We start from the raw sequence: 14,127 nt of genomic DNA on the forward strand, positions 1-14,127 counted from the left end.
TGTCGCTGTTGGTGATTTACTTTAATTTCTCCGACACGTCACTGCCATTCAATTGACAAGCGTTACATCCTTTCTTCATTCGATTTTCATTTTAAAAGTAATATTGCTTGAGTTAAGAACAAAGTTATGAAGTTTTCTTTGCAGCGATATTAATGCATTTGTCTGATAGTGCTTCTAGACTACGGCTCTATCCTCCAATTGGATTACCTTTTAAATAATCATATTAAATATTGAAATGTACCAATGTATAGATCCCATATTTCTTTGTCTGTTCATATTTGATTCGCGTTTTGTTTGTGTTATCCAGATAAGCGTCGTTTGCGTTCGAAATATAATCGGGTTTGTGGATAAACCTCTATAGTCTAGAGGCACTATTCTTCACGAAAAAATACAATTGGATGATAGTGAAGCGTTAGGTCTACAATTTCTCGCTTGTGAAATATGGTTCACATTATACCCGCACATTATATCATTTCCGCAGCCGTCTGATATAATTCTAACTTTGTCGCTCGTCTAACTGACGAGTCGTGTCAACCGAACTACGTGTTTGTCTTGAAATTTCAACCAAATTTGTTGTATTTTTCGAACAGCATCATTATATTGGAATGAAGCATTGATTTGACACGAAAAGTCAATTTTGAAATGTCAACTTTTGGCAATCAATGCAATGTTCGATGGAAGATTTCTATCCACAAGGTAGACTTGATGGGTTTCAATTGCGAATGTTTGTGGGACATCACATTGTACAGTGATGCACAGTTGTCAATTCGTCTTGATAGACTGAAAGAAGACGAGCAATAGGTTAGCGCAAAACAATGGAAAAAGCGAGTTTGAAGTGTAAATATGGATTGTTTGCTCGACCGAAAAATAGGTGAAACGTTGATGCGAGGCAGATCGCGGCTGGATATAAAGCTCGCAAACAGGCAGGCGGGCAGGCGTTGCATGAGTGGCTCGGCACACAGACTGAGACGCACTCAAGGTACAGACGTGTCGGTGTACACACAGTGCTAGAACAAAGTGTTATTACGGATCGTTAGCGCGGCTGCCAAGATGGCGGCCTGCGCGAATCGTGAGTGCTGCATACACGCGCGGCGGCACACAAGCACGATACGCGCGCGCGAGCATGCCCTGCACGAGCTCGAGGGCCGTTATCTCGCTTGCCCGGCAACTCGCCAAGCTTATCAGTCGAGCAAGCAAACAAGCTCCTCTCTTGCTCACTGGTCTCCCGCCGCCACCGCCGCCACCGCCGCCACCGCCACCGCCGTGTCAATCACCAGACGATTTTGTATTTCACGCGGCGCGCTTTTGCCTCACCTGCCGCCCGCCGCGCTGCCGTGAAAACTCCAGGTCGCGAACTGCCTCTGTCATTTCGACTTTTCCCTCCGCTGACGCACCGCGCGCTGCTTGTTTTTTAGCGTCTGCTCTTGCCCGAAGAGCATGCAGAGATATTTTTCATTCTTTTGCTCGCGAATTGCGCGCTCTCGTTTCAATGAACCGTGCGACAAGGTATTATCGCAACAATCCATTTTTATTCTACAAATCGGCTTTTCTCATTGAATTTCAAGCCAGTTCATTCCCGCAACAACTTTTTACTTAAGTCAAATTGATTTCCTTAGATTTCGCAGTGATATGTTTTCAATTAGCCTACTTTTCGCTCTCAGCACCGCTTGCAAACATCGCGTTTCCCATTTCGCTTCTTTTTGCGCTACACGCGTATAACGTTAAAAAATACCAAATTTCTAATAATAATGCATCTGCAAAACATACGAAAATATCGAATAATCTGATTGAATGAGCACGATTATTTTTAAATAACTGTCGTTAAATAAGTTTACGTTGCATCTCTACAGTTTCAACTTTTGCCCTGATTATTGTTATGTTGTAATATCGGATATATTAAAAATATCAAGAAGATATTCTTCAATTTGTTAACACATTAAAATAACATTGTACGTTATTCGATGTAAATTATAAATTTTTTATACGTTGATGTCTTTATATACATCGAAATTGTCATCTATTTTAATACGAAAAGTTATTCTTCTAATTATCGAATCGACTTGTATTTCATTTGTCGTCATTTTATATGCATACTTTTTTAACTCGCGTGCACAATTGGAATATTATGTTCGAATGCGGTCTAATTGGAGCTTAAGGTTGCTATCAGAAAGACTTGGAATTGACATTTCCGATCAGGTGTAACAATTCAAAATTACGCCTCAATCTAATAAGTCTGAAAGTTTATATTCCAGCCCAACCGTTAATTATTTATGTGATTGTTTATCTGTATCTTAGGACTGTCACAGAATTGAGTTTATCGAGAGTCGAATTAATTGTCATTTTTTAGGGCATTTTTTAAATCATTATAATTATTAGTAAAAAATCCCGGTCAATTATGCACTATCGTTGATTAATGTTCTAGGTACAAAAGAACTAAAATGCCATAATTAAAAACAATAATCATGATTTGGATTTGAAATATAAGGCGATCGCGAGACTTGATTATAAAAATATTCGATCGCTGTACTGGTGGATAGCAGGTTGAATAGGCAACGAGAACTCTTGGCAAGTGACTCTGAATAAATCCGAGTGCAGGGTTATTCGACTATAAAATTGCTTGGAGTAATGGAGTGAGCGGAGAGCGTCGAAAGACGAGAAGGTAAAGAGCGAAGCCGGAGAAAAGCAAAATGCATCGGCTCGGAGCGAGGAGCGAGGAGCGAGGAGCGAGCGCGGCGCTGACCAATGAGCGAGAGGGGGACGTTCCGTCCAAGTGGCATAAGGTAGCCGCATCGAGTGGTGCGCGCGTTGCAGCTCCGCGTGCGCGTCGGCGAGCGGGCGGGCTGATCGTCGGGACGAGTCATCGCGGCGTTGGCGCTTCCCTGTTACGCTCTCGCGCGCCCCCCCCACTCTGGCGGCCGTGCGCGCGCGCTTGTCACTTTTTCGCCAGCTCTCGTTTTGCCTGCTCATCACCGGCGCTCGCTGTCCGACCCGTCCCTTCTCGGCGCTCTCTCTCTCTCTCTCTCTCTCTCTCTCTCTCTCTCTCTCGCTCTCGCTCTCGTCGCGTCTCGCGTGTAGGCGCAGTCAAAGTTGCCACCTCCAGTTCGACGAGCGCTTATCTGCTCTTAGCGCCGGCTGTTCTCCGTCAGTTCCAACTCGTGCTCCAGCGTCGGCGCATCGCCTGTACGACTCGGCCCTACGTCGATGACGCCCGTGTGCGACAGCACTGACACCTTTTATATATTCCCTTGCCGTATCTAGTTAATCTCGGGCTCCGATATAGACTCGCCAGATAGCGAGCGTGCAATCTTCCCGCAGCCAGTGCGCGGCCACGAATAGTTTTTGCGATTTTTATCCTGTCCACGGCGTTTTCCGCGCCGTTCGCCACCGTCAGCTTCGACCATCTATCACATCCGGCTAAATGCGGCTCACGCCAATGGAGGTAATTTTATTTCCTTGACTATGTCATTTTCGATTTGGCTATTCGGCTTCTTTTTTTTCAACGACTTGTGCCTTCACTTCCAGCTTCGCCGCCAAACATTCATTGAAGCTTTGCGTCTGTTGTACATATTCGTACAACTTTCAATGATTATACTTTGACGAATCGTTTTATCCTTAAATAAATCTTCATTTGTTTTTCGCAATTGTTACGCTTCAACGACTCCTAATCACTTTTACGCGAACAATTTTTTACGAGCAATTTTCTACCGTTGAGCGCTTTCGATTAGTTGGCTGTATTAAACGTTACGCGTGTATTAAAAACGCGCACAAACAAGCTTCGTTTTCGTCAATATTATTTCGATCAATAAAAGTGCTTATGAATATTGCATATAAATGGAATATCGTTTCTCGTCGCGAAAGAAAGGAATAGTTTGTGGTGGAAAAGGCGCAGAAGCGACGCACGCTCGGGTATCATTTATATGTTGGACAAACGTAGAAATAAGTGAGATCACTTTACATAATTGTCGTCGCGAGTTGTCATAGCAAGCGTTTAGGAATATTCAGTCTGACAATACTGTGCCGAAAAAGAAGGAGTTTTAAGGAGAATAATAGACGGGCGGTATGCGGTGACGGCGGTGCATTAATAAGCTCCACGTGTGTCCCATTCAGAAAACTTGGCCTCATATACATTTGAACATGAGGCAGCTTTCAAAAAAAAAAAAAAACCAGAATCTTTACAACGTGCGTGAGCGCCAGGCCCCCGAAGTCGACCTGTGCAGCGCACACATATACGTGTTATAAGTTTACCTTGGCTGCGCGCGCGTTCAACTCCTCTGTTTTACGAACGACCGGGCGAACTGGCGCTCTCTTGCTCCGTTGCTCTCGCTTCGGACGAAGCAGTTATTGCTGTGTTTACGAGGGCTGTTGTTCACGCGATAAGCGAATAAGATACAGAGAGAGTGCTATCTGCGCTTATCTGGCTCCGATGCGCCAAATCAAGGAGTCGATTACTGGCAGCCGGCGGTCGAGGGTAGCCAAAGGATGTTGCGGCACGCGACAGCACTTTGAAAGGCACGAGCGCGCGGCGGAGCGTCACGCGCGTCTTCGGACACACCTCGTCCGTCTCGAGAAAAATGTGAGAGATCTGTTTGCTCTCTCGCGCTCGTCACTTCCGCTCGGCAATGTCAAGTTTCGACTTCCGCTGCCGCCGCTTTGGTAGACACCTTGCGCACTGCTCGCAATGCATCGCGCTCCACGGAATTTCCGATCACCGTCTATTTGGCCCGTTCTGTCGCCTCGCCTGCCCTCACTGCCCTCTTTGCCGGCACAGTTTCCATTAGTTTGCCCCGTGGCGAATTTCATTGGTAACTCGTGCGAAAACGTTGTCGCGCTATTATTGCGATTTTCGTTTCTTAATGCGCGTGGCGTGAATGCGAAGAGTGCGACGCCTGGCAAAATTTTACCGTCGTGTGACAAAGGCATTACCTACTTTTTGCCATTCGAAAGTTGAGTTTTCGAGACAATGGTTTCGCAACAAAAAGCCGCCAATACCAAATCGGCGGTGTTGCCATAAAACGTCCGGAAAACAGGCGATGACTCCTTCCGATCTTTTGCCTCTTCCACTGATGTCATAAGTGCCACATGTGCGTATGTATCGTACATGTTCCTGTGTCCTAGTTACCTCCTTTTCTGCACTATTCTATTGACAATTATGACAGAGTTCATATGATTCATTTTTTTCGTCGCACAATGTCTACTATTCTCAACTATTTCATCCAGTTTTATTTCCCGACACTTCGGGCAAATGGCTTATCTTGCTTATTGCACATTGTTCCTGCAATTCTCATATTACAATTTAGTCTAATTTTAAATGTTTAATTTCTTAGAATATTTTTGCAGTTAATATTCATCTTGTAGTAACTTTTTAAATTACACGAAAGATTCGATAAAATGACAACAAAAATCTCTCGGATTATCCGTTGATCACGGCACGATTTAAAAAATTGATTTTGCGAAATAGATCGCATGATGGATATTCAGTTAAACTCGAATATCGTTGTCGATCTTGAAATAGTTGTTAACTGTAACACGAATGATGAAAAGTTCGCGAGCAGTTTGTTTGGCCGAGAAACATACTTGAAAAGAACTTTAAAAAAGGTAAGATGTTAGTTTTTCCCGTTCCAGGAGACAATAAAGGGAAACCTGCACAAGCAGGAGGTGAAATTGGAGTGGGAGAGTAATCAGCATCGGCCAGAAGAGAGCTCCCCTCAGCAGGGTCCACGCGGTGGCATGGACGCGTCTCCACAGCCGCAGCATCAACAGCAGCCGCATTCGCAGTCGCAGCATCCAACGCCAGTCGGCAGTCCACGAAGCGTTATCACGAGCCGTCGGCACGTGCGCACAATCACGACCGCGGGACACATCACCGAGACCCTCATCGAGCACGAGATCCCAGGATCACCCGAAGCCAACAACAATAACAACAGCGCCGAGCTGATCGCTCAGCAACAAAGGCTCATCAAGCAGGAGTCCACGCCACCGCCGCCTCCTTACTCCACCGAGGAGCCGACGGCCCAGCAGCATTACCAAATTCACATAACTCAGCAGCATAGTCCCAATGACCAGCAGCACAAGCATCACGTTATATACGCCACTGCTAACGGCCAGGAGATACAGGTCGAGGCGACGGAGCCTACCGAATCGACCATCGCTATGACCGTCGACGAGTCGTCCAGGTTGGTTTTTCCTCCTACTTATTTCAAAAGTAATCGCGAATGTTTCAAAATGAAATGAAGTAGTGCTATTCGTTCCGTGCAACGCGAGAGATTGCAGCTGTTTGTTGGCAAAATACATTCTATTGAATAACAATGGATATGTTCTTTACACCTTATTTACAATTTGTAGGTTGATTTTGGAAAATTTGCGGATACGAGTTAACGTTTTCAAAAACCTTAGTTGATCCATCGAAAATTCATAAAACTAATACAGACATCTACAACCTATATGCTTCGAATTAAATGATCCATTTGCACATTAATGATTAGTGTACCATTATAATAGTTTATTTCAATTGAAATTACTCATGATTTTGTTATGATTTTTATCATAAATGTTTACTAGGCGAGAATGAAGTTCTCGAAACCACCTCCGGTATTGCTGCAATCTTAATTGAACGTACACACGGAGCGTATAAAGCTCGCGACACAATGAATTTCTTAAATTTGTTGCATCTTTTCAAACGAAGCAAATGTTTTTAAAATATGAAATGTGTGAACAATGTAATAAATTTCAGAAACTTTGTGGTAGTGTTGTTTGGAGTAGTTGTAGAGAATATTTGTGCATGAAGATCGGAACTTAAACTTTTTTGGATGGCTAAAATTTATCATGATTTTTCTAATTTTTAATATTGATATTCTTTAAACTCGGCAATTGTCCGTACATGTACTCGAAACTTTCTTAGATTTGCTGTCGAAGATGTTTATAAAAGCGCTAAAACGTTTTCGACGATCGAGCCGTTTTTAGCGATTGTCTGCAACTCATTCGCCAACTGTCAATAACTTAATTTTGACGGTGAACGAGTGGCGTTCCGCTCATTAAACGGGGTACGTTGCTTAGAAGTGTAGCGGGTGATTTTGGTTGTATCGTACTGAGTAGTGTAAGTAGACACGAGTGCCAAAGTAGTTGCATGCGGAGTGTGGAAGAAGGCGTACGCCAAAGCTGCCATACTAATGAGATGTCGTTGAGAAAAGCTGCCTACGTTTCTTTAGATACGAGGCAGCCGTAGGCGAACGGGCGGAGCCGGCCGAACGGCCGACGCTGGTGAGCTACGCGGACGAGGCCGAGTTGAGACGCGAGGGCCACGCGATGAGCGGGCAAGAGCGTCACGTGCAGCTGGCCAGCTCGCAGCAACGATACAGCCCACAGCAGCAGCAACAGCAGCAGCAGCAACGCTACCAGGCCTCGCCCCAATCCACAGTTGAAAGCTACGAACCCACGGCCCAGTCGCTCGTCTCCCAGCAGTGCGCCAACGCCGGCATCCAGCTCGGCTCGCCCGCCGCCCATCAGAACTATTCGCCGCCGCTGGATAGCATCAGGCAGTCGAACAGCGCGGCATCTCACCAACAGCAGCAGCAGCAGCAGCAACAGCAGCAGCAGCAGCAGCAACAGCAGCAGCAGCAGCAGCAGCAGCAACAGCAGCAGCAGCAGCACCTCGTCGCAACCACCTACACGGACGGCAGCGTCAAGTACAGCGCCGAGGTGAGCGTCGCCCCCGAGAACCTCAAGGCCTCGAGCACCTACACCACCCTGGAGACGGTGCCGCTGCTGCCCAGCCAGACCGCGCCCTACAGCCAGTACATCGCCGCCCCCGAGGCCTTCCAGCAGGCGCCCGCCTACAGCTACTCCAAGCACCAGGAAATCTTCATCTACCCCGCGTCCAGCCAGGCCTCCAGGCCGGTCGAGGTGAGCGTTGGCAGACCCGTGCCACATCGACGAGCGATAACGGTGGCGCTCCGCGCTTGCAGATCGAGCACGCGGGCGTGTACATCAAGAGCGACCCGACGCTGGCCTCCTCGTCGCTGATGCGCCCGGCCTCGCTGCAGTACGAGCCGGCGCCGGGCTCGCCCTCGCAGGTCAGCCTGTACCCGGGCGGCACGGTCACCTACCAGTTCGCCGCCAAGCCCGGCCAGGAGCAGTACTGGGCGGGCCCGGCGGGCGGCGCCTCGCCGTCGGCCAGCTTCGACTACGTGCACCAGGCGGCCGCCGGCTACGCGGGCGTGCCCATCTCCGCGGCCGAGGCCGCCGGCGGCATGATCTTCCCCGGCGGCTCGTACGCCGTGGCCAACGGGCCGGGCCCGGCCTGGGCGGCGCTGCCGCTGGGCCCGGCCGAGCCCGCCGACGACCCGGCCGGCGCGGTCGCCGCGGCCGCCGGCTTCGAGGCCGCCCTCGGCGCCGAGACCAAGGAGTGCGTCAACTGCGGCGCCCACAACACGCCGCTCTGGCGCAAGGACGGCACCGGACTCTACCTGTGCAACGCCTGCGGCATCTACTGCAAGACCAACGGCATCAACAGGCCGCTGGCCCAGCGCGTCAAGCCCAAGCCCAGCGCCCCGCCCGTCAGCGTAAGTCCACCTCCTCTGCCGGCGCGGTAGCCGGACCGCGCGCCCCCGCCGCCCCTCTCGAGGAGCTGCAATAACGCGGATGTAAATAAGGCGCGCTCGACGAGGGAACGAAAGCCGGCCGGGGGAATCAGCTTATCGCGTGCGCGCCTCGAGCAAATAATAACTTGCTGACACGCCACGCAGGCGCTGTTTGCTCTACTTTTCTCGCTCGAGCACTCCTCTTTTCTCGTCTTCGTTGATCCTTGGATACATTTATCATTTCAATCTTTTCATCGCCCGCTTTTTCCCTGCCTGCGCGCTTGCCATCCGCTCGAGTAATGTACCGAGGCGGAGTCCCGTTATCCGCCTCGAACCTTGCGAATCGATTGAAACCGGCCCATTTATGTTTTCAACGACCGTCAGATCTGCGCTTATCGTCATTCGCATCTTCTCTCATCCTTTTTTCTCTTTCTCTCTTCGCAGACTGGTGGTAGGAGGATAGGAGTAAGGTGTGCGAACTGTTCGACGACCACCACAACTCTTTGGCGACGAAATAACAATGGTGAACCTGTGTGCAATGCCTGTGGGCTGTACTTCAAACTTCACAACGTAAGTTAAATCCTCTTGCTCCGAGTGTCAACAATTTTTAGTTAGATGTAACAAATGCCTACTTCGATAAGTGTCATCTTCACCCGTCGGTGGAATTCATAAAAGCAATTGTCAGCAAACAGTTAGCGAGAGAAGCATTTCCGAAGACTCTTTTGTTCCGGCTAAAAAGTGTAACGACCAAACGGAAATCGCGTCTTTCTCTTGACGTACTTCTAATGTGCGTTACATACCTTGCGTCAGCCTTTTACCTCCTTGCCGATAACTATAGTCTCTAAGAAAACCTTTCAACTTCCTTCGTGACACATTTTGCGCGATTCTAACGAATTTCTCATCATTCGTGAAAGTGACAAGATTTTTTCATTTTCATTCGCATCGCGCGTGTTTTTTTTCATCACTTTTATTCCAAGCTTATTGATATGTTTTAATTGAGTAACGACTAATCGAGACGAGCTTCCAGGCTTTATCAGTGTAGAAGAATTCCTATAGTTCAATTGACTCTTTGATAAAAAAATATTTGTGTTGACCATCGGTTTCGAAACGTTGTGATTTCATGACCGAACCGTAGAAAAAAAAATGACAGAAATCTTGAAAGCTTGTGGATTAAGAAATGTATGTGTGCACTCGGTCACGTCTATTGTAAGACATAAAAACCGTCTGATTCGTATTTACAGTAGAAACGTTGAATTTGTATCGTAGTTGCGCCATGCTTTTTGAATTAAGAATGAGCTATGCACTCTGACTAAATTATAACTTAACTCTATACTGAAGAATACCGGAAGTGAGAAGAGTTTGGAAGGTGTTTCTCTCATTTTCTGACTGTTTGTCAAAGGTTTTCTTGCACGCATAAAAGAGGAAAGACCTGCGACGAGGCTCACGACGTGTCTCTCGCTTACACACAGGCGCGCGCACGCACATACAAACATGAAACATTCTTGCGAGTGTCGCGTACCAGCGTACACGGACCATATAACTGTCTTGAAATAAGTCGCGGCGGCAGCGGGGTCGTGTTTGCCGCTTTTACTGCATTTGTTTAGCTTCGTCTCGACATTTTTCCTTTTTTTATTGTTCCGCTTGTTGCCCGCTTTCGTGTTTCGCTCTAGAAACTATCTTTTTTTGTATCATTAATTCTTTCACTTGTTTCTATCAACATTTTCTACCGTACCTTTCAACAGCTTAATTTTCAAGTTTTTATCAATTATTTTTTACTTGGTCAGAATATATCATCTCGATTATTATTACATTATTTATATGCGCGTAAATCGTTTTTCTCAAAGACATACTTTTGTTACAGGTGAACAGACCAATGAGTATGAAGAAAGAAGGCATTCAAACACGAAAGAGAAAACCCAAAAACCATGCAAATGTAAATACACAGATAAAACAATTACTTAAATAAATAGACATTTTTTCTAGTGAATATGTCGATTGCTTATGCAATTATATTTATTTAGAATTTAGAAAATTTATTGAAAATAATGTATACTTGATGCCTAAGTGGCTTATTTTTAATGGAATAGTGAGTTAGTTGTATTTAAGAGAACTGTTGACTAAATTCTTTTACATTAATTATACGCTGTATTATAAATGTTCAAGTGTGATCGATCATGTAATTAAATCGTGTAAATAAATGTTATTTAAATTGACAATCGACTTCACCATTATTCTTTAAAAATGTCATCATTCTATATTATCACAGTTTCTTGGAAAAGTGACCCTTAGTTTTATTTTCATGAAATTTTCATTAATTTTATTATAACCTATTGAATATGCAATAATTATTTTATGCTACACAACTGATATTATTCCAATTATGCATACATTCACTTACATTTCAAAAGTATGAAAAATATATCTCAATTACTATCATATCTACCAATGCTTAAATGAAATTGAAAATTGATTAATAAGACACAATCAGTTATATATTTGTGCATACCTTTATCTTTGTGGCAATGCACTTTTAAATCTCTTCTAGCAAAATAAACAGTTAAATTTTGGTATCGAATAACATTTGAATAATGAGAAAAAATAATTGCAATTTTGTTTGCAGTATAATAACCACGGCGTATCCAATGCTATTCATAAGCAAGAAATCAAGTCCAATCTACTTGGTGAGTCTCTGGTGAGCAAGTTATAAATAAATAAAGTTACTTTATGCATGACCGATATTTTTCAATGAAAATGAATTCGGTCTTGATTTACACATATTAAGTTGTTGAATTCTTCGGCCTTTTATTACACGAACAAAGAAGCTATACTCTATAAAATAATAATAGATTTGGTACAAGATTGCTTGCAATACACAGACATGCTATGAAAATCGGATAATTCGAGAACCCAGGCATTAAATACATATACAAAATCTAGATCTCTTATCGAATGAAAAACACCTCTATTGGAATGAAAACAATACCTCTGTTATTCATTTTTCAAATCAAATATTGCACTTGAAGCAAATGTCGCAAAGAGTATATTTAATTATTATTAATGAAATATTTACATATTAGCGTATAAAACAGCTAAAATACACTCACGCGGAACTGTTGCTGATTAAAATACGATATTTTTTACTACTCTAATAGCTCACAATCAATAATCAAATAATTTTTTCTTCTGTTTTTTTTTCTTTCAGTCGTTATTAATAATGGATAGAATCTTAAATGTACAATTCATTCAAATATTTGTTTCTTCCTGCAGAAATATCTCATGTATAAAATATTTTACGGCTGTTATTTTTCATTTGAATTTTCTGTAGAAAGTTTACACATTCAATAGTATCTTGTTTCCTAATAAAAACACAAATACTATTTAATGTACTCTGTTCAATTAAAACTGTATTATGCTAAATAAACAAAGTTTTCAAATTCGTGCGTAGAATCGTTATTTGTAAGACACGAAGCCGGTCATGTCGCTGATGTAAAGCTGAGATCGAAAACTTTTGTTCAATAAAGTATAAGGATAGAAATCAGTATTATCTTTTTTAAAAATAACTCAAGAACATTATATTTTTTAATTCACTAGTAAAAATCTTTTTATTTAATTTTACAGAGGAATTGAAGGTACAGTCAAGCATATGCGTTGACGAAGGTGAAGATAACAGGAAGGATAATATAGGTTTACCCACAAGTTATAAAATATCGCCTATCATGCAAATACCTGTGACATTACCAGCTTACATTGCTTCGCCCTCACCTTTAACTTTACGTTCCGCAGCTATTCTTAATCGTCAGGCTACACTTTTGTAAGTTAATAAAACTTCACTTTTATTTCTATTATCAAAGAAATTTTTTAAGTGTACTAGCAAACTTGAAAAATTATTTTTAATAATCATAGAATCTGTAAAAGAAATATAATGAAAGGTACACAATATAGAATATAGATATTATAAATTTTTCATAAATTTTTGCTAAAAGAATATTTTACAACGATATTTAAAGTTGGAAAGTTAACGCTTATTAAAATAACACTATTATACTTACTTATATATATATATATATATATATATATATATATATATATATATATATATATATATATATATATATATATATATATATATATATATACACAATATTTTATTTAATACATGTTATTCCTTTCCGTAGTATGTATATATGCTATTCAAAGCAAATTTTTTATTAAAACTTTAAAAATAAACCTTTCAAAAGAAAATTGTAGGAAAAGATTCAATTAATATTATGACATTAAATTGATTTTACAGTTTTCTAATATTAAAAATGTAAATAAAAGTTTTAAATTGTAAATCATAAACTTTATGATTTTTGATTTTAGAGTACCGCCTTTGGAACCAGTTCCTAGCCGATCAGATAAAGATTTTACTTCAGTGATAATATCGACAACTACCTCAAAACCAACTAAAAGGGTTTGAAAACATTTCATTGGAATACCTTTATTACCGACTGTGTTATGCATTGCCGAGTCCTGGTAATATCGACATTTTCGAGTGTCTTTGAAAATGTTTGCCACCTACTGGTACAAAATCAAATTATGGTCAATTAGCCTCCGATCAAACGTGTTGAAAATACTGTAATTTTATTGTTAACTTCGCGCAGTAGAAATAATAATAATAGCATATTTTTATTTATCATATCCACAGTACGTATTCTTCATGTTTGATTTGTAACAGTCGTATAAAATAAAAGCGAAATATGGAATTGTAAGATTTTATGTATCATATGTAAGTACTTACTAATATAATTAGAAATATATGAAGCTCGCTTTTTTATTGATTAATTTTAACGAAAAGAAAGTAGTCTTGTATAAATGAAATTCTTTAATATATGAAGTACAAAAGTATTATTTTTGTAGATTACCTAAACAAAAATGTCCATAGGTCAAGACGGCACAATATTGGCTTTATATTATTATACTTTTAATACGCAAACAAATTGAGCATTTCCTATCTTCAATAAATTACTAAAGTATTCTGATTTAAGAAACTTAATTAGGTGGCTTAATCGACATAGGAGAAAAGTACAAAACTATACAATTCATATAGAATATTAATTATTTTTTAGATATCGGCTGATCTTTCAATTAATTCTTAGTATATTAATAACTTTAATAACGTTAATTATATAGAGAATTTTCGTAAATAACAGAATTCCGGAAATGTGGCATAGCATCGTTTACTTGATTGCGTCACTATGAATTTTAATGCTGTTGACCTCATTGAACAATAACCTTTGAAAGTGTAAATAATTTCTTCTCCCGTTTTTCGGCAAACTTCGGAAGTTTTCCTGTAAATCGCTTTTGCATTTTGTTACTGAGTAATATAGGCTAAATTAGAATTATAGAGAAATACCATTTAAAATATATATTATATTTTCTCCTTTAATAAGTAATATGTACCTCTGTATACGATTAATAGTCAAAATAATCCATTGATTTAATTTTATGTATTCTTACTTATTATAAAGTATATATATATGTGTGTGTGTGTAAGATTTGATCAAACGTT

General features: G+C 41.7%; 1 protein-coding gene across 2 annotated transcripts; it reads left to right on the plus strand.

Moving 5' to 3' along the window:
- The first annotated feature begins 3,161 nt into the window (after positions 1–3,161).
- LOC131667728 (putative mediator of RNA polymerase II transcription subunit 12) lies at positions 3,162–13,303 on the plus strand. 2 transcript variants are annotated; one of them, XM_058941376.1, is made up of 9 exons: positions 3,162–3,439; positions 5,623–6,173; positions 7,188–7,899; positions 7,962–8,558; positions 9,021–9,146; positions 10,438–10,513; positions 11,198–11,257; positions 12,195–12,387; positions 12,939–13,303. In XM_058941376.1, the coding sequence occupies exons 1-9, from the start codon at positions 3,419–3,421 to the stop codon at positions 13,033–13,035; spliced, it is 2,433 nt and encodes an 810-aa protein (XP_058797359.1). In that variant the 5' UTR covers positions 3,162–3,418; the 3' UTR covers positions 13,036–13,303. The 2 variants fall into 2 exon arrangements, with proteins under 2 accessions (XP_058797359.1, XP_058797360.1); XM_058941377.1 differs by lacking the exon at positions 12,939–13,303 and having other exon boundaries at positions 5,608–6,173; positions 10,438–10,509; positions 11,197–11,268; positions 12,195–12,319.
- Positions 13,304–14,127: the final 824 nt, after the last annotated feature.

Source organism: Phymastichus coffea, unplaced genomic scaffold (genome assembly GCF_024137745.1).
Source record: "Phymastichus coffea isolate CEN01 unplaced genomic scaffold, Cenicafe_Pcof_1.1 PCOF00070, whole genome shotgun sequence".
In the NCBI taxonomy this organism is placed as follows: Eukaryota; Metazoa; Arthropoda; class Insecta; order Hymenoptera; family Eulophidae; genus Phymastichus; species Phymastichus coffea.